The following is a 26,012-nucleotide window of genomic DNA, read 5'->3' as shown; positions in this document are numbered from 1 at the left end:
GAGCGGGGACTGCGGTGGAAGTTGTTAGCGCAGTTATAATTAGCTCGGCCGGGGTCTCTGGTAAGCTGGGGAGGAGGAAGGGGGAGGAGTGTAACTTTTCGCAGCTCGGGAAGCCCAAGGTTGTCTCTGGTTACTGCTGCCCGCTGCTGCGGGGGGGGCGCGGGCGGCCGCCTGCAGGAAGTACCAACTAGTCTCCTTCCACAAAGGCCAAATGGTGGCAGGCTCCCTTGGGCTTTATTAGTACTTGTGCTCTCGCAGGAGTGGCTGCGGGGAGGGTGGCAGGAAAGAGGCTTTCAGTGAATCGCAGCTTTTTAATTCTGCCACTCCTGATCGCTGCCTCTTGAGAGTTACGGCTTGGGTATTTGCTGCAGTTACATTTTTAATAGCAGGTTTTGTTTTCCTCAATAAACGTGTATGTTAGCCTGAACCACAAGTAGGTGGGTAAGGCTGGAGAAAGAAGCATGAGCCTGGTCTCTTCTGTGCGTCTCGTAAATTCATCTGATCGATGCAGTTAATAATTTCTGCCCTAGATAGGCTTGGAATCTTTCAAACTATGTTGGAACAGTTCATTTCCAAAAACAGAGGTAGGAGCCCTGTACAGTACTTCGCTACTTCGTTTTTGCTTCAGATGAGATTCTTCAGTTCAGGCAGTTAACTACAATATGGAAAATACCATTAACATCGAAATGAATGCTCTAATTTCAAATTTCTAAAGTGGCCCCTAAACAGGTACTAGGAAACTGCGAGGGAAGACAGAGAAAATGAAAGAAAAAAATAATCTGCTGGACTTGTAATTGATTTTCAGCTACTGTGTCTTCTGTAGTGTGGGTTGGGGTTTTTTTAACAGATTGTAAAAACTAAACCTAGTAACCTTACCCCTGTACTTCTTACCGACATTCGTCCCAGTGTAAAATCATATGGGGGAAAAATCATAACCTCCACAGTTAATTTTGCAGGAGTCCTTTAAAGTACATAATACAGGAATTAAATTAGATAACTTCTTGAACCTCAGCTTCTTATAGCAAAAGGTTGGACTTACAAAGTACGATTAAGAGTGTTAATTTTTTATCGAATGTCTTTAGCTTTTTTTTTTTTAATAAGGTGCTGAAGTCAAACTCCTCAACATATTTCAGTACACTTCTTAGCTTTTTTTAGGATTCTTTTAACACTAAAAAAAAAAGGTCACATTCAAAAATATTCTTTTATATTCATTGTATAGAAAATGCAGTTAATGTACATGTTAGGTCACAGGGGGAGGTGTACACTGTTATAAACCTCAACAGTGTCCTGAAGACCTGCTGTTTCAAAGCCAATAGGTTATAAATCTTCATTTGTCTGTTTGCTTGCTTTTCATTTATTCACAAATAGCATGGATCCCCTTATGATAGGAAATAAGTCAGCTTCTAGAGGAGGAAGGAAATACTAATATGTTTATGTGGGTTAGATTTTTCGTTCTTAGGTGATAGGCATTTTACTGCTGGTTTACTGCATCTTTACAGTTCCAAGATTCTGTAAACGGAGGAGCCCTTTGCTAGCATCAGGCTATGAGTTGCTATGTAGGATGAACTGTATTAGTTTACTTGTCCGTCTGTCCACATATAAGACTGCCTTTCACTATGTATTATTTTAAGATTTGTAAAATAGCACATGAACTCTTGATCCTCGATGGTGAAGGGCTGTATTTATCTGGATAAGTACTAATCCTTGCTCTTGTGGTATATTTGTGAAGTATTTGGTTTGCTGTAGTAGTCAGACAGGTGTCTCTGTGTATGTATATTGTACACAAACATGTTAATGTTAAATACAGTCGAGACAGTAGGCTGTTAGCATGTATAAGGGCTTTAACTCTTGGAATTAAAAAACTTTGATTCTTCAGGTAGAGTTGAGACCTCAAGAGCATGGATCGTGCAATTCCCTCCATGTCTCCTAGCCTAGTCCGTAGTTTACTGTCACTTCAGCCTTTCCACATTTCCCAGAGTTTCCAGTGCCTTGATCTAATCCACGATTTAATCCATGTGGTCTCTTGCCAAATTGCAGATGTTGTTTTATCAAGGTTTTGATAAAAATGGTGCCACACTGAATATTATATGCAGTCATAGGACATCCTACCAGCTGTCTCTTCAGACTGGTTTTGTGTATACTGAAAATGAGGAAAGCTGGGGAATTTAATAAAAAGCTAACTCCTTTTGCAGCCTAAAACTGTTAGGGGATGATTCTGAAATGTACTTCTTTACAGTTCATGGTATTGTCTCTCCTGATATGTGATTTGTGAGGTGATTACAACTGTAAATCAGCGTTCAGTAACCTGGAGAAGTATCAATGCAAGTTCTATCCTAAAGCCTATCGCTTAGAGGATCAACATTCTATTCTGCAGTAGTCATTTCTGAAAGATAACTTCCACGGTTTATGCATTCATAGGTGGAACTAGTAGGTCCTCTTACTTCAGTGTATTCATGAACTTCAGTTTTTATTATTCGGTTTAACTGTTTCAGGAGGATTTAGCACAAATCACTTAAAGTTGTATTGAATTGTGTGCTTAATGCTTCTGGTTAAAGAAAACCCCACATAGTAATGAAATACTCTGTTTTGTTTTTCTCCTCAAGTCACATCATCCTACCTCGGTGGATGGCTTGGCCTCTTGAATAGCTCAAGACTCTTGGATGACCACACTTTATGCAAAATCTGGAATCTTCCTGCCTGAACTCCTTTCTGTTTTCTAAGGGTAACTACTTGTATGTTTTTATGAAATCATACCTTACGTGCATAGCGCATGCTCTTATAATGAGCTGTAGGTGTTACTTTTGTGGGTTAGAATGGTAAACTGAAAAATTATTTTTAAAAATGGGCTATATAAAATGAAGTGCTTTAGGCTTACTGAACAGTATAATAAGCTCTCTGAATGTTCTGCATTGTCGTTACTTTTTTTTTTCCTATAAAATGAGCAAGTGTTATAATTTAACAGAGAATTTAATATTGCCTTAATTCACATTTCTTGGAATTTTGTTAACTAAGGCCTCGATCTTATAGTGAGGTCCACTGTTCAGCTGCTGAAATTGTGTTACAGTCTTGTCTTGTGAGGAGAAGGCACTTCAGTTAGTGAAAAAAAGTTGTTGTGTGCTACTTTGCAAGAGAAGATTTAAAGTGATTTCTGATTTTGTTATTGAAAATTACTTACTTAAATATCCCATGCAGAGAGCTAGAGTAAAGGCATGATCCTCTATTGGCAAAAGATAACTTTTTTTTTCCCTTGGTTGTTTTTACTGTTAATGGTCTGTTTTTTCTGTTAAAGTATGGGTATGCTGATTCGATATAGGTAATAAGCTATGACTTTTGTTATTAATGGATCTTTATTTAGATCACTGTAACTCTAAAATACATGTCAGTGTTAGGTAGGTGAATACATCCAGTATCTCTGTATTTGAAGTAAATAGATACCATAAAGAAAATGGATTGAGAACTGTTCCGTTGATAAGAACAAGCTGTGAAGAGATATGTCATCACATTTGTAGTTCTAATGATCATTTGTCTCTCCAGTGAGATACTTTGGTGAAACAGTGGTGGTTTGTTCTTGTTTGGATGCCTTTAAACTGTAATTAAATGAGAACATAGTTTTACTATAGGAGTTTCTAGATTTAGTAACTCTTGCCCACGTGTTAGCTTTTGGTAACTACTATTGATCCTTAGTTCAAATGATTCTAGGCCCTTCTGCTAAAAAAAAAAAAAAAAATCTGCTAAGCACACTTTCATTAAAAATAGACACCTGTGAGCTTTTATTTGTGAATGTGGAACGAAATATACAAGTGTAGAGGGGTAGAGGAAGGAGAAAAGTGATAGTGGTTTAGTTTGTTTTCTTTTAAGGATGGAAGTTTTTCTCTATTCAACACTGTTACTGCCTCAGCAGCTTTCTGTATTAGTGTCTGGTGATAGATGTCAGGTGCTGAGAATATGGTTCATTTACTGTTGTAAACAGCCCAGATCCACTTGTTTTAGCTTGTGGAAGGTACACATCCTAACAAAGGAGTTTCTTCTCCAGAGTAAAATGCTATGCGCTAAAGTTTAGCTGTGGTAGTTTGTAGAGCAAAGCTCTTACCAGTGCTTTATGAAGTAAAATGGGAGTAAGGAACTTAGGAAAATGTCCTTTTAAGAGCAGGAAATTTTCAGATCCTGTTAGACATAACATTAACAGGTTTTGTGTGGGGATATGGAAGTTTCACCTTGATTTAAAAGTTAGTTCTAAGTGCTTTGTAAACACCATTTCAGCTCCTAAAATACTAGTGTATGATACGTATTTATTCTCTACTTCCACAAATAGTGAAGTGACAGTGGGAACGTTATGAATTCCAGACTAATTCTGTGCTAGGCTCAGTCTTCCTCTCATTCCTTTCCTTTACTTAATGAATACTATTCAGCCTACTCTTATTTTCAAAATGCACGAAAGGATGTTAGGTACATCCATAGGGTTTTTTTTTCCCTGTGTGGTTTTGGGGTTGGTTTGTGGGGGTGGGTGGTGCTTGATTTTTTTTTTTTTTTTTAAGTCTGAACAGTAGCATATCTTGGTTCTGTGTTCCAGTTGCTTTAGTAGCAGCAGACTTAGGTGTATTATAGGTCAGGATTTGGTCACCAAAATGTTGGCATTAATTCTGCCTTCTTTGAGCAGCTGTTTTTTGGTCATTTCTCACTCCTGTAAAGAAGTTGTTACATAGCAGTTTAGGTATGGGAGTAAGCTGGTAGGACTGTGCTCCTCCCTGTGTGCACACTTTTAGCCACTTGTGCCTTCCCCAACAGTTACTCATCTTGGCTAAACTGGGGCGGGGGTGGGGAGGCAATGGACTTAAATGCATTTTTGTTTATTTTAAAGTGTCTTCAGGTCCAAATTACTTTTTACTTCCATGCTTTCTAAGGTATTTAATCCTCCTTCCCTCACTTCCTCTTAATTTTTGCTAACAGCCAAGATGTGATGTTACGGGGATCTCCAACACTTGCTGAGGACACCAGATCAGATACAGTGTTCTGTGTAGTCTGACAGCTTACTGTGTTACGTAAATCATGTTTAAGTGATCAGTGTTAAGTCCAGATGGGAGAAAGGATTTGCACTGTGTCTGTTAACTGTACCTTCAGCCTTACCTTTTTCTTGTGCAGCTTCTTAAACATGGAATACTAGTCAAGAGCCAGTCCACCACTTAGACCACACAACTTCATTAATAGTTTTAATTAAAACATATGTCAGATAGGGGAAGAATCATCATTTAAAATAGTATATGGCATACATCAAATAATTCTGGGAAATACCCATAACTGTAGGGATGTTTGTCTTCCTTCACACTTTCTGCAGATAGATCTGTGCTTGTGAAATGTGTGTCCATGGAAGAGAGGAGAGAGGAAATCAGGTTATCAATCAGATTCGGTCCATCACTAACACAAGTTTACAATCCAGAGAAGCTTCTGTCTGTTTTTACTGTTACGTGCTTCCTACAGTTATGAGCCAAAGAAGACTTTGAAAGGGAGTTACCCAAATTACAATAGCAAGGAGTCCCTAATTTTTATTTTAATAATTAAGTTGCATTACTGAAAACTAGACAGGCAGCTTTCACTCATGAGGTCCTCACACCTGTTCAATCTGATATTTCTGTCCTATGAGAAGAAGTACTTTTTCACTTTGGGACAGTCTTAGGCTGAAAAATACAACACTGGCTGTAGGAAAAGGATAAAGCAAGTCTGAATTTAAAAAGAAAAGCCAGAAGGGACCACTGTCAATGAAATTATTTTGACCTGCATAGTGCAGGCCAAGTACTTTATTGGTGGTCTTGCTATTTAAACATATTCTTTAATGGTAAATGAATAACTCTTGTGTAGTTGACTATAGTGCTTGTTTTGTGCATGAAAAGTTCTTGTTCGGACAATACTAACTGTGGCAGTCATGTTTTATATACTCATGTTTTTTGAAGTTTTTCTCTGCTGAAAATTAAAGCTCTGTGCAGTTCTGAGTTCTAAACATTGTTTAACTTGCTCTTGAAACCTTTTTTGGAAGGTGAGGAAGAGGAAATTAAGAAGTAGTTTGCCCAGATAGAAGTAATTGAGGGTTTTCACATGCTGCATTTTTCTTTGTGACTGTTTCCAGCTGTACTTCCTAACCATGTGTCAGTGGCAGCTGCACTGCACTATCAGACCCTGTGACAGATGGAGCTGTGTTTTTCTTCTGAAATGGTGGCACGAGTCCTGTATTGTCCACAACACATCGCAACGTGAATTTTTCTTGGTAGCCTGGAATGTTCCTTCTGAGTAGCTGCACTCTCTGACCAGGCCTGTTTGTTTAGTATTATGTGTGGATTTGCCAACCAGGGACGTGCCTCTTCCCTCCAAGTTTTTTCAAACCCTGGTATGGTGTAGGATTACAGTTCATGGATGCTTCTTCCCATCTTAGCAGGGAGGAGTTTCTATGAAATGTCCTCCATGGAACTGGAAGGAACTGAGAAACAAGCAGTCAGGGACAGAATTTCTATGTACAGACTCCTTTGTAGTTCAGTGACATGGATGGAGAGTCTGGCACGGCAAAACATTGAGTTCACTTTGCTTCCCTTTATCTGCAGAATAATTCTAATTAAAAAATCATTCTGCCATAAATAGCTCATGGCTCAGTTTGCATTAGTATAATGAGAGAAGATGAGAAAATGCCAGAAAAAAAATATTGAGAAGTGGTGTTGCTTATTGTTCTGGGTTTTTTTCATGACAAAAGATTCTAAAATAGAGCATCTGAACTCCAAAAAATTTGGTTGTTGAACTTTTTCTTAGTTCAAGAGAAGGGTGACTCACAGCTGTTTCTCTTTTCTTATTGAACAACTGTACAGGCCTCAGTTGAAGTTGGCATAAACTTTAATTTTTTTTAAATTTTTCAGTTTATTTACTTACAAATTATAGAGTTATCAGATTGGCACATTCCAAAGTCCTGTTACTTGATCCATTTTTTTGAGATGTGAGTATGTTCTGGAGCTAGGCTGGACTAAGGGGAGTGCAGTCTCTAGACACTCTTTGTGTTTTAATATGCCCAACTTGTGCTTCTTCAAACAGGCTGTGCCATGCTGTCAGCTGATGGAAAGGGCTGACAGCTGTGTGGCCGTCACTCCATGACATGGGACTGTCTGGGCGTGGTAGTGTGGATTTTTGGGTGGACTACTGTTTGTTTTCCTTAGTACCAAAAACTGAAGTGTGGACAGCACTGCATAATTAAACAATAGGATCAACATCTTATATCTCAAAGTAATATCAAAAGAGAGCATTGGACTGGTGTGAATTTTGGGTTTGGGATGTCTGCATTAATATGCAGTGCTACAAGAGGACGAGTTACTTGGAAACTATGGAGTAGTTTGTTAAGGATATGACCCTGTCAGAAATTCTTGTGCTAGCAAGTAAAGCAAAAGGCCTGATAAAATGTAGATTAGCTGGTAACAAAGGGGCTTTGTATCTTTTGTAGGTCAGCAGCTGAGTGTGTTTGACAAGAACTAAAATTAAATGTCTCCTGTAGCAACCATGACACTAGTCATTTTTAAATCCACTATACCAGTGGTACTCTGGTTTTCATTAGCTTTTTCAGATTTTTATGTAACCTCTGAAGTCATTTAGCTCCTGGAGGGAGATTTAGGGATCCTTGCAATTAAGCAAAAATCACACTAAACAGGCAAAATTTCTAAAACATGTTAGGACTATGTTTGTGTATTTTTAAAAAGAAAAATCTTTGACATCTAGAGAGTCTGTTAAGTAGAAACATTTGAAGTTGGAGCAAATAATGTTTCTTGCACTTCATTTTTATAGTTCGGAGTGCTGTCATGCTCAAGCTTTGTTACGTAGTTTGAGAATGCTCTGGGACAAATTTTATGAAGGAAATTTGAGAAATGTAAAGGAGGGTGTCTGCATATATGAGCATGAAATATTTAGTCTGCTTAGACTATATGAATTTAAAAATGCTTCGCTTAAGATTTTGTGAAATTATATATCCTCACATATGATAGTTTGCTCTTTGAGCTTCCTTACAGAATATAAATACTAGCATGTTTTTGAGATGTCAGAAATTTAAATAATTTAATGTAATTCAAATAGATAAGTCTAGTATTTCCTGTGTGTCTAACAAAGTCTAAACATATATTTTAAAATACATTAAAACCAGCAAATTGTCAAAACCAAGCATTCTGAATGTATAAAATGGGAGAATTACTGTTCTGTCTATGGTCTTAATTTTGTTCCTTTTTGAGTGTGAGTTTTGGTCTGCTTTAATTAGCAGAGAGAAGAAAAAGAAAAAAAACCCAAATTAGTGTGCAGTGTAAGGGAAGGGTGGTCTTTAGTGAATAATAGCCATTTTGAGGTATATTTTTATTCTTTATAGTAATGCTATGGGTTAATGCCTTAGGTAGTACACAACATTTAAATGCTACTTAAAATAGAGAGCTAATAATTTTATTGTGAGTTTCCTATGGTTTGTAGACACTAATTGTTCATGGTATGTTACGAGGTGGTATATTTAGCAACAGTTTTACTGTAAAGTCCTGTATAACCATGATTTCCCATAGATTGTGTCTGATATTATCGGTTGCTGACAGTGTTGTTGATAGTTTGACCGAGCATGCCACACACACACAGAGCCCCCCCCCCCAATAGTTTCTATTATTACATTTGGTACCTGAACTTTGTATCCAGATTTCTTCTGACTTTTGTTTGTAATTGAGTGCTCAGTATTATCTGGTTCTATTTGCTGTAAATGGGATGCTGGAACGGGGGAGTGATACCTGTTCAGTGTGGGATGATCCCCTAGGTGAACAGGCACACCACATCCAGACACCTTATGTCTTACAGAATTCAGCTGGTGCTGTGGCAGTTTAGCAGAAAACTTTGGTGTAAAAGAGACTTCCAAAGTTTAAAAAATAGCAGCAATTGTAAAATTACAAGTAGTTAAAGTTTTTTGTTGTCTTAACAGTGAACGTGTTAGTAAACTGAACTATGGGCCAAACTACTACCTGTTATGTAAAATGCATTCTTATGACAAACTTAATTTCATCCAGGTATGTCCCTAAAAAAAAAAAAAGTGGGTATGATCAAAAAGCCTTAAACCTGAACTGCTACAGCAACTGTCTGTTTTTTTCATGTGTCTTACTGAGAAGTATGCACTGCTTGCTTACTTTCTGTTCCTCCAGAGGAGCTGAATTCTCCGACAGTCTTGTCTAGGCAGATGAATGTAGTCATGGAGCCCTGCAGTGCTTCCTGCAAATCTGGAGAAATCCCAAAAGTAAAAGAGGCTTTATCCTTCTGCCTTCTCCTTGTCCCCAAAAGTCTAGCAACAGGCTAGCAGCTGGCAGCTGCGGCAATCAGCTGAGCTATTGCTGGCAGTATCTAGTGCTCACATGAAAAGGAAGTTGGGAGGCCCTCTGCAGCATGCAGGGCCTGGATCATTGTGTGTGAAGGATCTGCCCTTTATCTGCCACCTTTTTTTTTTTTTTTTAATTGTTTGGGAGTGAGGTGTCTGCATTCCATGGACACGTCAAGATGTGTGTAATCAAGATTCTCCCAGTGTTTCCTGTGCATGGTATATTCCTTTTCTGTGCTTATACAAGTGATTACAGAGTGCTTGTTGTCCCTAATAAAACACTTTATATTTTGAATGGTAATTGCAAAGTATCCAAGCATCTATTTGTTTGAATCACGTGTAGCTGAGGGGTGCGTGCATACTGTTCTTTGTACCACAGTGTTCTAGACCTACCATATTTCAATGGAGAAGCACACAAAGCAGACTGAAAGCAACTAAATTCTGTTTCTTTTCTTTCAGCTATTTACTGAAACTGGTCACTCTTAAAATGCCATTTGATAGCCTTCTGCTGGATGTCCTTAGTGTTAAGTCCATAGCAGGTTGTGAACCAGCAGCCATGAATACCGATCATCATTCTGTGAGCTCTGTGACCTGGCTGAATGTCCTCCCACCATTTAGCTAAACTACTAAGCTATGGAATGGATTTAAGGGTCCCATGGGAGGCCCTTTGTTGGTCTTGCTGGGTGGTTCAACTGTAGTAAACCAACTTTTAAATCACCAAATAAGAGGGAGAGATACTAGTTCTGAGTTCTCAGAGAGACTGAGAAAGGCATTAAGAATACCTTAATGAAATAAAAATGGGTGCTGAAACTAGCTTTAAAATCTCACCTGCTGTACCTAGGCGTAAATGTTAAAATGAAAATGTTGGAATATCCTGTATAGCTATTACAGTCCTTAGTATAAGCATCTATTTCTTGTGGACATTCATATTTCTCAATAAATTATTATGTGCTATAGAATTTAAAGGGATAAGAGGCTAAAAAGCTCACCTATTAAAGATTTAAAATAAATTCATATTCTAAAAGTTGAAAGCAAACCTTCAAAGCTTAAAAGTATATAGGCATTTTAAAAAAAAACAGTTACTATAATTATTTTATGTTTTCTGTTTTAAAAATGTTGTGAAACATTAGAGCTGGAAAGTGCATCTTCTCAATGAAAGTAGTGTCTTGTGTAGGATTTTATCCTACCTTCCAGTGTTCTATGGCACTAAAGTTGACCAATGCATTGTATGCTACAAGCTTTTCAAAAGTGTCTGTTGAGATCTTGCAGCAGAAGTGATAGTCTTGCCCAAGGGTAATTCATCATTTCTCTCTTTTCAGGTTCATGTTGGGGAGAGGTCTAAAACGCAAGCTGAGTGACTATGAGGAGAACATGGCTGGTCTCTCGAGTGCCTTTGATTCCAGTCGAAATCTGCCATACCCACTTAAGAGGCAGTTGGTGCTCAATATGTGCCTCACCAAGTTACAGACATACAAAATGCTGGTGGAACCGAACTTGCACCGCTCTGTCCTCATAGCCAACACGGTTCGGCAAATCCAAGAGGAAATGAGACAAGAGAGTAATCAGCAGCCAATTAATGTCTGCCCTGGCATTACTCCTAGTTCTCACAGCTACACAGGGATGGAGTCATCTGGGATTTCTCTTCAGTTGCCTTCAGGTATTAGTCAGCAAGAGTCTAACTGTTGCGACTTGAGGTCTGTAGAAGACCCAATTGAAAATAGCCTGCTGATAGTTTCAGATGATGATATGTCATCTGCTATTTCATCTATTCTGAAGGATTTAGACTTTGTAGAAGATATAAGCCCGCCTACTTGTCTGGTTCCAACTGGAGATGACCAGCCAAAGTTTCCAGAAAATACCGGTCTAAAACTAGAAGATGATAGGCAGGATTTGAAGGGAGCTGAATGTGTGTTCGGTTCCTTTGAGATTTCAAATTCAACTAGTTACTTGAAGGATTTGGCAATAGATGACATTTTTGAAGATATCGACACGTCAATGTACGATTCGGACTTTTGTTGCCCTCCGCTAATGCCGCCCAGACCACCATCTCTTGCTACAGAAGAACCGTTGAAAACCTTTCCATCTTGTAATTCTTCTTCAGCAAGCAACATTCAGATATGTAGAACGGATCTGAGTGAGTTGGACCACATCATGGAAATTCTTGTTGGATCCTGATACTTGTTTTACCCAAAGATACTTTTTAACTGCCACTTCAGTTTGGTTTCAGGATAAAAGCCACTGGAAAAGTTGTAAAGAATTCTTTAAAACACAAACTTAAAAATAATTTGTTCGTAGTGGGATTTTCTAAATAATTCCAAAACCTATAAACCAAAAAAAGTGGCAGATTTTTTTTTAAAAAAGAAATATTTATTTATCAGAACTGTGCAATCATCTTTTCCTTCCAGGGTGTATGTGGAACAATAGGCACATACCCTTATCACCCCTCATGCCTCTTTCAATAAACTTTTTAATGTGCAATTTTTAATTTGTCAGAAGAATTTACATGCAAAACAAATTTCATATAAGATGATCTTTTACAAAGCCTCCACTTTATTTTTAATATCAGAGTCTATGCCAGGTTGGCATACGTCAAGTTGCGTAGTTGGATTGTGTGGATTGCAGACGCATTACTAGAGATGGGTATATTTTAAAAATGAGACACACTTTGCTTTCTTTTGATCAGAAAAGCAGATTAAGACACTTATCAACGAAGTCTCTTGCATTTTCTAAAGCATTCAGAACTATTTATTTTTGTAAATTTTATAGTCTTTCTACATTTTACTATGTTACTTCATCATAGTTCAAATATAATGGACTTCTAGTTGGATGTGTTTAGCACTACCTCTGAGCTGAAATGCTTTAACTCTTTCCAGTGCTTCGTCTAAGACTGCAGATCTTTTTGTTTCTATTTTTTTCTGGGGGAAAGTACTTCTAACTCATTAAGCTGATCCTTTGACAGTGACCTAGCTGATTTGTGAAATCAAGGGTATTCAATGTTTAAAAACTTTTAAGTATTTACAAATGTAATTTATATGTAGATTGTGCAATTTAACATTTTTTCTGTCAGTATTACGTGCTTAGATTTTGAGTAATCTTGGCGTTCTTTAAATTAAAACTTACTATGTACAGGTAGCTTTTTAATCTGTTTTGGAAAACACTGTCCCTCAACCCTGCTTTCACTACAAAGTTTAAGATGATTTTTATGTGCAATATTATTTAAAAAGATACGCATTTGTATACCTGGCATTGTGGAAAGAAACGCTTCAAACTTAAAACTTCTAGCACCTTTGGAGGATACTCAAGAGAGTCAACATTTCTGTATCCTTTCAGAAACAAAGTTGAGAACGCTTCTTACTACATCAGTGCTTACTGCTTTGAATACTCCTGAAATACTCACTGCTCTGTGGTGCCTCAGTGCTGCTGCCAGAGCGCCGTGGTGCAGCTCTGCCCTGAGAGCTCGGGGTCTGCGACAACTCAGCTGCAGCGCCCGGGCTGGGGCCTGGGGGGCTTCGGAGGCTTCGTGGTGGTCGCTGCTGCTGCCACAGATTGTGCGGGGGAAGGAGGGGTGCGTGCGCGTGGCAGGTGTGTATATAAGTACGTATAAGCGCACTCATGAGCTGAAGATGGGATTTGCAGTGAGAACTATTTTTCCGTGAGACAGTTTGGATACTGTGTTTCAGCTTGAACTGAGGTCTGTATTGATCCTTGCTATTGTCTTCTGAACTACACACTTGCACATTAGTTTTCGGGTTGTGTTTTTTATTTTTTAATTATAAAACTTTTACTTTGTTGTTGAAAGCTGCAGCACCTGTCTTGTAAGAAAATTTGCAGTTGTAAAAGCTTTGCTTTGGTTTGTTGGTTTTTTGGGGTGTGGGGTTTTTTTTTTTGTTTGTTTGTTTTTTGTTCTGCTGAGACTTTTCATGAACGGGACATCGGCAGAGGAAAAAAATGTTGCCTGTGTGTTGCATCTCACAAATGTTGAAATCTTGGCCTTATTGCAGGGGCCATGGTGTCACCTAATATTTCTAGTCTTAACTGATGCTGTGGCACACCTACCTTGTGCAAAGGTCTCCATTTTTAATTTTTTTTTTTTTTTTTACTGTGACTATTTTGGTTAACAGTTAGCTGCCGATACAATTTGGTATCCCAAACCAATGGAGAACCAGTTCAGGTCACATCCTCGCAGCCATCTGGGTTGTTTAGCAACCGAAGGGTATAAATGTATTTATATGCATATAATGTATTGATTCTAATATAAAACTTCTGATCTAAAGTATTTTGAATTGCTGGATAAAGGGATTTGTTTGAAGAGTGTATAAATAGTTCTTGAAGAGGTACAGCTTCAGAATGTACACAGATTGTGCATTGTGTATAGACTACTCTGGCTTTTCCTCAGCCTCTACTTTTGTATTAAAAGATATGACTGAATAAATCATTGAAATATTAAGGGCCTTCTGCACTGTGATGAAGCAGAGTTGTGGTTAAAAATGTCTTTAAATTCAGCGATGAGGGATAAAATATAAAGCCTGCATCTGATTTCTTTTTGCATTTGAAAATATGGAATGTTACTATGCAGTAAAGATATTTTGGTATGAAAATTGTATCATGTAGCAAATAGCGAACACTTAATAAATCCACTTACTTTGCAGCCCCTACAGGAACATAAGAGAAGATAACTCGCTTTTCAGCGTTTACATGCTAAAGGTTTTTTTGTATACTTCAGAAAAATACTAAATTGTTGGTAGATATTTTATCAACAATTCAAAATGCAGTTTTTGCTCGAGTGCTTGCTACAGAGCTCTGTTTCTAATTGGTTGCTTGCATCACAGTGCCAAGACCATAAGCTGGTATGTAATGCAGTTCAGTTATGTATGGAATTATGTGCAAAGGGAAGTTTAATTTTTAAATATGCACAAACTAATTTTAAAATCCTTCCATGTAAAATGAAGTTAGAGGCTAGTTGTGGTGGACCTATTTATTGTATGTTTGGAAATAAAGCCACAGTTTTGCAGTTTAACCATTTATATTTTGAAGCCTTCAGTGTTTGACTGTTTTGAAAGCAAAACAAACAAACATGGTACCTTGCCACCCTTCATTTAATCTTTTGCTCACGAAGTTGTAACATTTTCCTTAGGTGGTTGCTTTTTTACCCTCTTTGTTTCTTTTCTTTTTCCCCTTACCTTCTCCCCAGAAATACTAAATGCCTTAACAGCTTTGCTGTTACGGAAATTACACGCACCAGCTGCCGTAGCAGGGTTCGACTCTAGGTTTCCACATAATCTGAAAGATGGGTTTTGTTTATGAAAGTACTTTTGATTAATAATGCTACAGCTTGAGCTGGGTGCCTCCACAGAGTGACCATGAACAAAGAAATCCCTGGGCAATTACACCTTTACAGTCTTCAGTTCCCCACCCCTCATGTGGTACTCTGGACCAAAAATAGTATTAAGGTCTGGGGTCTTGCTTTTTATTGGTTTTATTTGTTTGCTGTTGTGTCACTAAGCGGTTGCTAAGTGGTCGTTGTCTTAAACAATATCACATCCTCCCAGGTTGGTTTCAGCCGATGCTGTAGTTAGCTGGGGTGTAGTACAGTTGGTACAGTTCATACACCACGATCTGTAGGCTTGCTCTACTTCAGCTATTAATATTTAAGCTGCTAGCTTTGTCTGCTCTAGCTATTATTAATGTTTAAGCTGTTAGCTCTAAGTTTTGACTTTTCCTACAACACGGCATCCCCTTTGTGCATCCTGTTCCCACAGAACGTGTGGCATGGCCCACAGAAAAATTTTTTTCTGGCTGGTGGCGTGGGGGATTCCTGTTGTGAATAGGTGACGTGTGTGTTAGCACTGAGCCGTCCTCTGGTGTTTGTCCCAGCTGCCCTACGTAGCCTCCCCACGCAGCTCTTAAGCGTTGCTTCAGGGGTTGCTGCGCTTTGAAGCGTGTCAGATACAAGTGTCGATGCGCGTACTTGTTCACAGGTCAGACTTGTATACTTGTCAGTCTGGGGCAAAAATACTGCCACTCTGTGCTAGGGGAAAGTTGTTTGCTAGTCCATGCTGATACAAACTACACCAGTGACTTCAGGTTTAAAGGTTTCCATCCTCTTCCTGTTGGGGACCTCAAAAATAAGATCCTGACTCCTGCAATGAACTTCATTTTACTGATGAGACAGCACTGCCTGCTACTTACAGACCAGGAATTCCTCCTGCCTTTTGTCTTGGAACATGCTGACCACAGCATAAAAAGCAAAGATCTAGAAATAATTTTTTTGCAGAACTCTGGTTTTGGCTGTGAGGTGGTTCCCATCATGATGTTAACCCTGTGACCGCACTGCTGAGCGGGACAGCACCAATACTTCCAGGCCTCCTTGTACTGATGGGTCCTGAAGTTTGGCAAGAGAAAATGCTGCCCTATAAAGATACGCTGCAGTTTAGTCTTTTAAGAAAAATACTTTTGAAATATTAATTTCAGGTCATGGTGAGACCTTTTAAAGGTGGTGTAGGGTTTCATATGCTTTCATCAATATTTGTCATAGTGAAAGATTAGAACTTAAAAGTATGCTGAGCAGCACAGCTCAGTGCAGTGCTGGCTTAAAACATGGGGAGGTGCAGGTACTACCTGGAGTGCTGTCTAGCTCAGTATCCTGTATACTGGAACTGAGACTTAAAAAGATGTAACTTTCCAGCTCAGGCAAGACTAAAATACACAAAATAAAATGTACAAAAGCAAAAAAACCCGACTAGTTCTGTGAGGAAGATACAATTAGTTGCAAAACTGATTTTGAGCCATTAAAACCCAGTATTAGAAGAGTTAAGCTATTAAGATACAGAAATCTGTCTGTACAGTATGTATTATTAAAGCAGAGGTTCAGGGAGCCTGGAAGATTTTTGGCATTTAGGTATTTGCCCAGAATTCACAGGAATCTTGCCTTGATTGAAAAAAGAAAAAAAGTGTTGCGACTTCCTTCCATATATTTTTCCCTCATTAGGACCCCTCTCTCCCAGCAGAGCGCTGGGCTGGCTCTGCACTGGCACCCAGGCTGTGTGGTGGGATGGCAGTTTTGGGGACTTCCACCCCTGTTTCAGTAGAAGGAAAGGAGAACTGCCCGATGTGACTGAAGGGAGCCTCTTGCATCTGCTGGCTACATGGGTTGGTTTTGTTTTCTTTGACTCCTCCGGAGTGGATGTGGCAAGTTAAACTCGGATCCACAGGGGACTTTGGGGGGGTTAACAATTAATTTGAATGCAGCTCATTTTTAGCCAAATTCCCTCTGCCAACCTAACTGGAGTAGGAGTACTAAAAAAATTGGATTTTTAAGTTAAATCCAGTTTAAAAATGGGGGAATTATTAAAACTGATCTTCACTATTAAAAAGATCAGAGCACTCTTAAATTCTGTAATGACCCTGCACTTCGAAAGGAACTTTCAAGCTTTCCCAAGATATTTTTTTTTTTATTTTACTCCCAAGTCTTCTGCATATGTTTAACCACTGGTGGGCTTATGGTATACTTAGAAGTCATGCTAGGGTTGGGGTTTTTGTTGTTAATGAAATTCTACATGTTCTTTGGACTTTTAAAAATAAGTCTACAAATCCTAGGAATATGCTGTTTCTAAAACAAAACTTCACAAAGCTTTGCCTTCCTACTCCGTTCAATTTTAAGGAGTGTTGGAATAAGTTCCCTAAAATTTTACTTAGGTTGTAGCTTTGAACAGAATATGCACTGAAATGTTTTCAGTCTTTTACAATGTAGGCTTTTTTTTTTTTTTTCAAAACTATTTACAGTGTTCCTTCCACAAAGGAAACATTTCAGTAATTACATTTCTGGCTTGAACTTTTAAAAATGGGTATATTTTCCCTCTAATCTCAGTGGAAGAAAAAGGCATTTCTGACTGCCTCTGCTGTCTAAAACTCTTACCTTTAGTTTTCACCTTTTCAAAATCCTAAGCAAATGTCACAAGTCTATTTGCTTTCCACAAACAGAGAGTACAGTAACATGTTTAGTTCATCAAAACTCAGTTCTAATCTCAGCTGTGAAATACTAAGAAGTTATTAAATCTGTATCTTAAAACATACCAAGATACAAAGTTTTATTTCCTCTGTGCCCCCTTTTCACAGAAGTAGCACCTGCTGCTCCCCAGTGCAGCGGGAGCGGGTGGGCAGTGGTTGCTGGGGCAGGCAGGAACCAGGAAATGACTAAAGGAAATGAACAGCCACTATTTGTGCAGAACACACCAGAGGGGTTTCCGGCACCCCTCGTTTCCCAGGATAACAGAAGGCAAAGGCAAGGCTACTTTCAACTATGCACTATGCCTGCGAACAGTCGACTAAAATGAATTTGTCTCCCCGAACGTGCCCTCGTCAGTAAGGAAAAATAGTGCAACTTTGTGAGTACCCCAGAATTGTGTCCAAATTCTGATGAGGGCTGCCAGGACTCCACAACCTTGAAGCTGAATTGAATTACTTTGTAGTTTTAAAGCTGATAGTCTTCGAAGAGATGGAACTTGTTCATGTGACTGGAGACAGGTGTCAAAAAGTCTCTTGGTTGTCTTGTGCAGCCTGTGGTTACAGGCAGTCAGGGCTCAGGTGACCCAAAGCCTGTGTCCAAAAAAGAAGAATCTGAAAAGTGGAGCCCATCACCTTAGGAGCACCAATATTTTTTTTCCCCACTGAGTCAAAAAGGGCTGAAACCTCTTTTTTTTCCCCCCAATCTGTACCTTGGACAGGGCTGTAAAAACCTGCTAGTAGGAGGGAAAGATGATGGATTTATCCTCCTGAGGTAACAGTGCAAAGCATTCTTAGATACATTAATCCAATGTTAGCAAAAGCAAACTGGCACGTCTGGAGGAAAAGAGGGCCTCTGGTACTACACATGCCACAGATTGCCCCCTTGAGCCCCTTCGCAGGGCCCTGCTTGTCCAAAAGCATTAAAAGGGGGTTTTATTCTTATAATTGATTTCAATAATTTTCATAACCAACCTCAGCTATCCCTTTATCATTTATTGGCAAATTTTTGTGAGTGTATGACTGTGATCTATGTAATACATGTTCGAATGTTCTGAAGGACTTATCTTTCAGTCCTTATTACTTTCAGGGAAACTGAAAATTGATTCAAATCCAGTGTTAAGTGAAGAAGTTAACCCTGCTCTTGCATCCACGTGGAGTTTTCAGTCTGGCACTGCAGAACTCCCTGCAGGGCCAGGGAAGCTGCTGAGCCACTTCCAAACAGCACTTGTCCAAATGGCTTGTTCCCATTTACTGAGTAACCAACACACAGTTCACCCTGTGCTAACAGTACTGAGGTACCATAAACCCTGCTGAAGTTATAAATCATTGTAACTGTAATTTCACTGCTGAACAGTTTACTAGATTAAGGGTTGGAGTCTGTCAGTGCTTTTTAGTATTCTTAATTCTAAGAACAGAAAAGGCACATAATTAAATAACTGATGTAGTTTTAGAATATCCCAAGTTTTTTCCCTGCTTTTAACACATAAAATATCAGTTGCAGTGCTTAGAAACTCTTTAAAATAAAAAGCCATATAAAATTCTCATATTCAGAATGGCTAAAGCAGTAAAGGGTTTAGTAACTTGCATAAAAGTTATTACCAATGAATAAATGAAGCTGTTGCAGTTGGCAAGGAAGCACCATGGATTATATGAATGATAGTGAAGTGCATCCCCTCTGGCACTCAAACATGAAGGAAGAAGGGCAACATAGTCAATAGTTACTATAAAATTTTAAGAGGGCAGCAATTTACAGCATTGTGCAAGTCCTGAACTACACCCCTGTTAATCCTTAACAAGCACGGGTGTGTGGGGTACAAGTGTTTGGTAGCTTGAATGAATCCAAGAAGTCCTGTTAAAATCAGCTTCAGAGAGGTGATTTATTTCAGTTAGAAACTAATGCCAAAACAAAACATTTCACTGACACTACCCCTGCCACCACAGTAGGCTTTGTCAGAAGTTAAGAGAGTTTTATTTTCCTAAACTGCAGTGAAAGCCACCAGGTGTAGAAGGCTCCTCTCATGTTCAGCAGTGGCAAAGTAACAGATCTCAGCTGATCCAAACTGGACCAAATATGAGGAGAGATGGTGACAAGGCACAGTTTACAACACACCTGAGGTGTGTTTAGATTTTGGCAGGGAAACAAGGTTTTTGATCAAAGAGGCATTAAAGGCCTGAAAGGTCAGTAGTTCAGGAGAGTAGTCCACCAGTGTATCTTTAAGGTGCAACTGCAGCTGGATTTACTGTAAGAGACCCTGCAGCAGAATTTAGCAGGACAAAATTATACCTTTAACTTCATAACTAATTAGGATAAATATCTTCTAGTAGCATGGCTTTAGGTACCTGACATAGCAATATGTCACTTTCCTAAAGAACATTATGTAGTCTATAGTACCAAGCCAGTTAACAAAATGAAGGTGAACTGTAGTCAGTTCAAAAAAAGAAAAAAAAAAAAAGTGCATTTCATTCAACATATATCACTACTGAAAAATTTCATTTTTAGGTTGTGTGCAGCAAAAATGTGCTTCTTCTTTGGGATTGTTATGTATTGCATGTTTCCATTTGGTGATGTGGTTTTCAAAAAGAGGTTACAGGTGAAAAGATGACCATGTCCAGAATCTGGTGATACAGAAAGCTGAGTGAAAAAAAAAAAACAAAAACAAACAACTTAAGTTAACTTGCTGTAGGATGAAAAAAAAAATTAATCACTTTTTATAAAAATTAGACAAAATATATAGTTTTCTTAAAAATGAAATTATCATAAGAAAAAAGGACATAACTGAGAAGATAAATGGAAAACATCCCACTACAGGATTTAACTTACTTAAAATTAGAAATGCCAACATACATTTCCTAATGAGCTTTACTTTGAGACATCAAGCTGCAGAGCTTGTTTTTTCCCTTCAGAGTCTACTCCAGAAAAACACTGTCCATTTACCTTAACTTTGTATTATGATTCTTTTTACTTTTACTCCATCTACCTCGAACCATTACTCTGTCTAAATCCTGTCTCTGTATTTTACACATTTCCAAGTACGTGTCAGCTACTGTGATCCCACCCCCATGTACCCACTGACAAAAGCAGAACTGAATTATAAAGTAGTAAGCTGGACAGTCTCTTTGGGTTTTCTTTCTGAATTCTCCAGCCTAACATATCTTATGCACAAGGTTCCCGGAATGATTATACATCTTCATCGTCCAATGCAGTAAAAAGACTAAAACAGAGCAATGAAAGCATTCCTCAAACTATGCATCTCCACAGCAACAACAGTTGCTCAAATTTTATTCTTCGCTGAGAAAGGGACCTTGGGTTAAGAATATTCATCCAAAATACTTTATTAAAAACAGAACGCAACTGATTTTTTTTTTAAAGCAATGAGGAATTTTCCTTCCAACTTCCACTGCTTTAGCAAGAAACAGAGCTTATTAAGGCCCATTTGACCAAAGATATAAGCACACTAACAACAAAGTATTTAATTTATCTGTATATTTTGTAACAGAGCCTAAAACCAGTGATGTTCCCAAATCCTTGTAATTTTAACATCAATTCTGCCTTCCACCTTAAGTGGCCTATTTTCTCCTCGAGTGAACAACGCAAATCTGAATCATTCTAAATATCTGAAATACAAGTTTGAATGCAGTTTCTCCTCTACCAGCTTTGCCTCTGGTCTTTCCCTTACCACGTATTTTAGGAGTAAGTTACAATCATCAGTGATGGATGTGCTGATCCTTCTATAGACACGCTAATCTTCCTCCATCATCAGAGCATCCTGACTACATTTTATATATCGCTGCGCTCTCTCAACCAATAAGTAATTTGGCCTAAAATCCAGCCTATGTAATGAACAACCTTGTATTTCAGTATCCCCCAGTTATGTTGCTTCGCATTTGGTACATTATACTGTACCTTTTCTAAAGCCGTCAGATAGGTTTCAAAGAGGAAAAGAACAACTTCACCTCCAGTTATGTTAGGAGACATGCTGGAACAGCTGGCTACAGCACAGAAGAACATGTAGAATATACTCCGTGGTTCTTTGAAGTGTTTACTTTCAGAACAATTCTTACCTTAGTCTGGATCAGTGCTTTGCAGTCATTAATACTGAATCCATCAAATCCAAAGTCCTCATTATCTTTAACATTTGATTCCTCAAAAATATCATCCTGGCTCTCCAAAAAGTCCTAATAAAACATAATTTACATTTTCTTTACTAATTTCCATCTGATCTCAAAGTATGTAACCTAAAGATAAGTTTCCCTCAAATAACAATATCCACTAAATTTCACTTCCTGATTTACCATGTGTCCGCTGCATTAAAACGGGTTTATGCCAAAACAAGTTCTACACGCATGAATCTAACTGTGACTTATATTAATTTAAAAAGCCATTTCCAATTAAAATTAGCCTTAACCTACACCAGAAAATAGCTAAGAAATACATTTTCATCAGTATTGTTAAAAGCAATGAAGTTTTCCAGTAACAGAAAAGATGTGATGACATAACTTTAAACTGCCTGGGCACTGATTTAATGCTAGTGTATCCATGGGCAAGAAAGGAACAGAAGAGTTCAGCTATTTTGGAGAAATGTCTCCCATTCTCTCCTGTTAAGTGTCAGTTCTGTAAAAGTGACTTTCAACTGCAGAACAGGTCCTACACCTTCAACACGGTTGTTCTGTTTGTATATAAACTTGCATTAAAGGTGAAATATGTCCATAAAATCAAAATTGAACACTGTACCCCCCCACCATACTTAAGCAATCAAATTATCAATTGAAACAGTTACTTCTGAAAACCACATGTGATTCATTCATCCTAACTAAATAACCAGGTTGAATACTAAACGACCTCTGATACCTTTATCTTCTCAAAACAAGAGATTAAACAGAGACATCTGAGATCTTTCAATACTGTTGGTTTTGTCTCAATTCAATTTAAAACATAGTCTCCCTCAAGCCTTGCAAAAACAGACCAAATAATCTGAGGAAAAGAGAAGTGGAACACACTTTCAGTTCCTATACAGTAAAAACATCCAGTAATTACTTTAACAGCCTCTCTGATTCAAATCTGATTTTCACTTAATGGAAAGATATTAGAGGCTAACAATTTTCTCATACTCTTAGCAAAAAAGAAAATCATCTTACTGCACACACATCTGAAAGCTAATTCCACATTTATACGGGAGCTGAACGAACCACCTAACAAGAGGGCACTACAGAGTGGAGACTTTAATGTAAAGACAATCAAAATTTAATCCTGCACAATTTCACAGTTACTTACACATAACGATGAAAAAACACTAGACTTATCATTTTTAAAGGCTCTCTCTAAAAAAAACTTCTGACTCACCCAGACCTAGTTCCTCATACATCTGCACATGTAGCTTACAGAAAATCAGATTGGTGACCAAGTGTTTATGCTGGCATACCAGCAAACCGTTGTTCAATTACCTTCTGATTTGCATCTATTCCAAGAACACTCAAGAGGTTTTCTTGGCAATGAGATTTACTCCAGGGATGTCTTAAACTGGGGGTATTATCAAAGTCTCTAAGTGTTCTCCATATGTTTCCAGAATCAATGCTAGGAAAGAAAACATAATTTGAGGTTAGAAGGTGTACAAAGTCTCCAGTGAACATCTATAACTTATTGTCACTACATACACTCATGTAAGTAGCCTCCCTTGATCTAAAAAGCAACTTATCTTAAAACTCTTTCTACATTCATTCAAACTATCAACCCAATGTACTAATAATCTTGCAAGACAATGGAAACAGTAAGTCAACAGAACTGTATGTTTGAGCTTCTCAGATAAGAAGTGCATTAGAAGCATATTTCAGAGATTGTTATATGCCAACAGCTTGCACTATTCAATTGCTTCTGTGAAATATGGGTAGAGTTCAGCACTATTAATTCCGCACTTTGCATTTTCTGTCTCTCAAACCTTTCTCCTTCCTATCAGCCATGCTTCTCCACTGCAGCAGCCTGCTGCTCAGGTGGGTGACCTGCATCTGATCTGTACACATACATACTATATAACAAGCCCAAGGCACACGCTGCTGAAACAGTGAGAATTAAAGAGTTCCCTCTACGCAGCACTTTGGGTTCTTACATTGTATTCATCCTATATAAATCCAGTTGCTTTTTGCTTGGTACAGGATGCAATTATCATTGATTTTAGTTATTCACCACAGCAGTTTAGGGTGTTTTTGTCTGTCGTTGGTACTCTGCTATAATATTGCAGTCCCTTTTATATATAAATCACAGTTGTCCACAAGTCTGAGGCTGATCAAAATATAATGCACTTGTAAGGAGCCTGATGAAAGGATGCTTGCATTAAATGTTTTAACTACACTTCTTGTGATTCTTATGACATTTCTAAAGCATGGTCTGACCCAGCTTTCTAGAAACAAAGCCTCAGATGTATGCAAAAATAACCACAATACTGCTCAGAAGCTGCTGATCCTTCAAAACCATGTAACAAATCTAAAAGCATTCCAGCTGTCTAAAGAGAAAGCTAAGTTAGTGATACTAATTGCTATTAACATAACCCCAGGAAAGAAGCCAGATGCACCACAGATTCTGAAGCATATCTGGTTAAACATGAGAAGTAGTTACCACCTGGGAGGAAAAAAAAAAAAAAAAAAAGAAAAGTGGGTTGTCAGTAGAAGCAGCAGCAGCAATGCTCCTCCTGCCTCAGATGATGCAGAAATAAGTTGGATGTGTTGTAAAGAGAGGACAAACGAACAGGAAGAGCAGGCTGCCTGTTGGGTGTTCTGGCATTCCAGAGGCTTAGTCATAAGAAAGCACATCAACAGCAGGAAAAACCCTGAGCAGGAATTCGTAATTTTGATATATTCCCTTCCTTGTTTTCCAATGGCTAAACCACAGTCCATTTCCTTTAACAACACAATACAAAATTGGTAAAAGCTGTATGCTGAAGAGCACAGTGATTAACAATATTTTTAAGTTTAACTGCAAGTACCACTGATTTTTAAATTATGAAATACACAGTGTCATTAACTGCTGAGGAACTTTTAGATCAACAGTTTTTTTTAAAAAAAATATGTAAACTCATTACCAAAGTTGTTTCTTCTTAAATTCAGGAATCCCAACATCTTCATTATTTGTATCAAGTACTTGATCTAAGCTTCTTACACTCTCTCTGGACTGTGATACAAAGACTTCTGGAAAGCCCAACTTAAATATATCCTCATAGCTGTGGTTTGCCTAGAAAAAAAAAACCAGTTTTATTACACGTTACACAGGCCATCCCCAGAGTTCATGAAGGACCTAGTACAAAGACTACAATGTTTCTAGAGACTGTATTATTGTTTTAAAAATTTATATTAATATTAATGGCACAGAGGGACTAAGCCCATAGTTCAGTGTTTTGAGTATTTACCTAGAATTAGAGGAGGAGAAGCAAGAGTACAAGAGTTTCTGATTAACTCTAGTCGCTAGCTCCCCAGCTACTAAATTAGACTGGTTTGTCTATTAGCACTCAAGACTCCTTCTGCTCAGCTAATTCAGTTCAGGTCAAAACTCATGTACACATCCACTCAAAAGCTTGTTTTGCTAACTTTGTGTTCAAGCACAGCTAATTCAGCCAAATGCTACAGTTAGCAATCAATACTTGCACTGTGTAAGTCTGCATAAAAGCTGGGGTGATTATGTCTCTATCTCCTTGCACCAAACTTTTTCCAGCCTATGTTAAAAATCAGAGCCAGATTTACATATTACTTCCTCTAGCAGTAACAAGGAAGTTTGGAGGACGAACATAACCACAGGAGTGACCCAAACAGGCCTACTGGAAGTAACAGGGTTATCTGAAGACTAAGAAATACATATACAAGGAAAAAAGTGCATAATTTACATCGTAACCTAAAGGGGTGTTATCTTGCCATCTGGTCCAGAAGCTTTGTCCTTTTATTCCTTCAAAGAAGGAATTACTGCACTTTTCTAAATCAAGTTAATTGACTTCAACACCCTGCAGAAGGGCTGCAATCCAGGAGCAGCAATGCTGTGTGAAAACTAGAAAACGTAGTTTGAACCAGAAAATGCAGTTTGTTTTCTTTGCCTAGCAATCAACAATTTAATCTGAAAAACATTAAGTATGGAGACTCCATATTTTGACAGCTTCATTTAATCATAATTCAAACAGCTGAAATAAATGGAGATATTTCCATAGTTTCATCATACTGAACTCCAACAAGTGCAGTGAATACTGAGAGTACAGATTTAATCTAATGATGAGTGGGCAAAATCAACGGAGCTGGTAGAAGGCTTCTGTACTTCTGAGCATGCTTCTAGAAATAGAATTTGTGCCCCACTCTGCTCCCTCCTGAAGTCCTTTTAAACTGCCTGTCCTGAAGGGCGACTGCTGGGACATTCAAAGACTCCTGGGTAAAATCTTTTGAATCTTGCCCAAAGTGTCATAATACTTTAAATCAATTTGTAAATTATTTCAGTAGACTTAACTTGCAACAGGGATACTGTATGGAGGAGAAAGATGCCTGAGAAGCATAATTCTATGAAAGCACACTTGCTGAAGCATACATGGAGAATCATAGTCAAGGAAAAAAAAATAATTTCCAAGCAGGTACCAAAACCTAAATGGGACAGGAGCCAAGGAAAAGTCAGGCAGCTGCTCTTGGCGTTGGGGGGGGG

The 26,012-nt window shown here is 38.3% G+C and overlaps 2 protein-coding genes across 3 annotated transcripts in view; one reads left to right on the top strand and one right to left on the bottom strand.

Annotated features, from left to right (window-relative positions):
• Positions 1–14,067, top strand: LOC113480595 (SERTA domain-containing protein 2-like). Of its 2 annotated transcripts, none has more exons than XM_026849486.1 (3): positions 1–584; positions 2,604–2,722; positions 10,669–14,067. In XM_026849486.1, the coding sequence occupies exon 3, from the start codon at positions 10,673–10,675 to the stop codon at positions 11,522–11,524; it is 852 nt and encodes a 283-aa protein (XP_026705287.1). In that variant the 5' UTR covers positions 1–584; positions 2,604–2,722; positions 10,669–10,672; the 3' UTR covers positions 11,525–14,067. The 2 variants fall into 2 exon arrangements, with proteins under 2 accessions (XP_026705287.1, XP_026705288.1); XM_026849487.1 differs by lacking the exon at positions 1–584 and adding an exon at positions 618–1,028.
• A 4,952-nt stretch (positions 14,068–19,019) lies between these two features.
• CLBA1 (clathrin binding box of aftiphilin containing 1) overlaps positions 19,020–26,012 on the bottom strand; it is a 14,473-nt gene continuing 7,480 nt past the window's right edge. Inside the window, exons 3-6 of the mRNA XM_026850096.1 lie at positions 24,424–24,572; positions 22,796–22,925; positions 21,416–21,529; positions 19,020–19,985 (exon numbers count right to left, since the gene is read on the bottom strand). Of these exons, the coding sequence (XP_026705897.1) occupies positions 19,818–19,985; positions 21,416–21,529; positions 22,796–22,925; positions 24,424–24,572 (561 nt within the window). The 3' untranslated portion in view covers positions 19,020–19,817. The remainder of the gene's footprint in view (positions 19,986–21,415; positions 21,530–22,795; positions 22,926–24,423; positions 24,573–26,012) is intronic.

The sequence above is a fragment of the Athene cunicularia genome, assembly GCF_003259725.1.
Source record: "Athene cunicularia isolate RWA chromosome 5 unlocalized genomic scaffold, athCun1 chr5_part1, whole genome shotgun sequence".
In the NCBI taxonomy this organism is placed as follows: Eukaryota; Metazoa; Chordata; class Aves; order Strigiformes; family Strigidae; genus Athene; species Athene cunicularia.
This window is presented reverse-complemented; position numbering and strand designations above follow the sequence as displayed.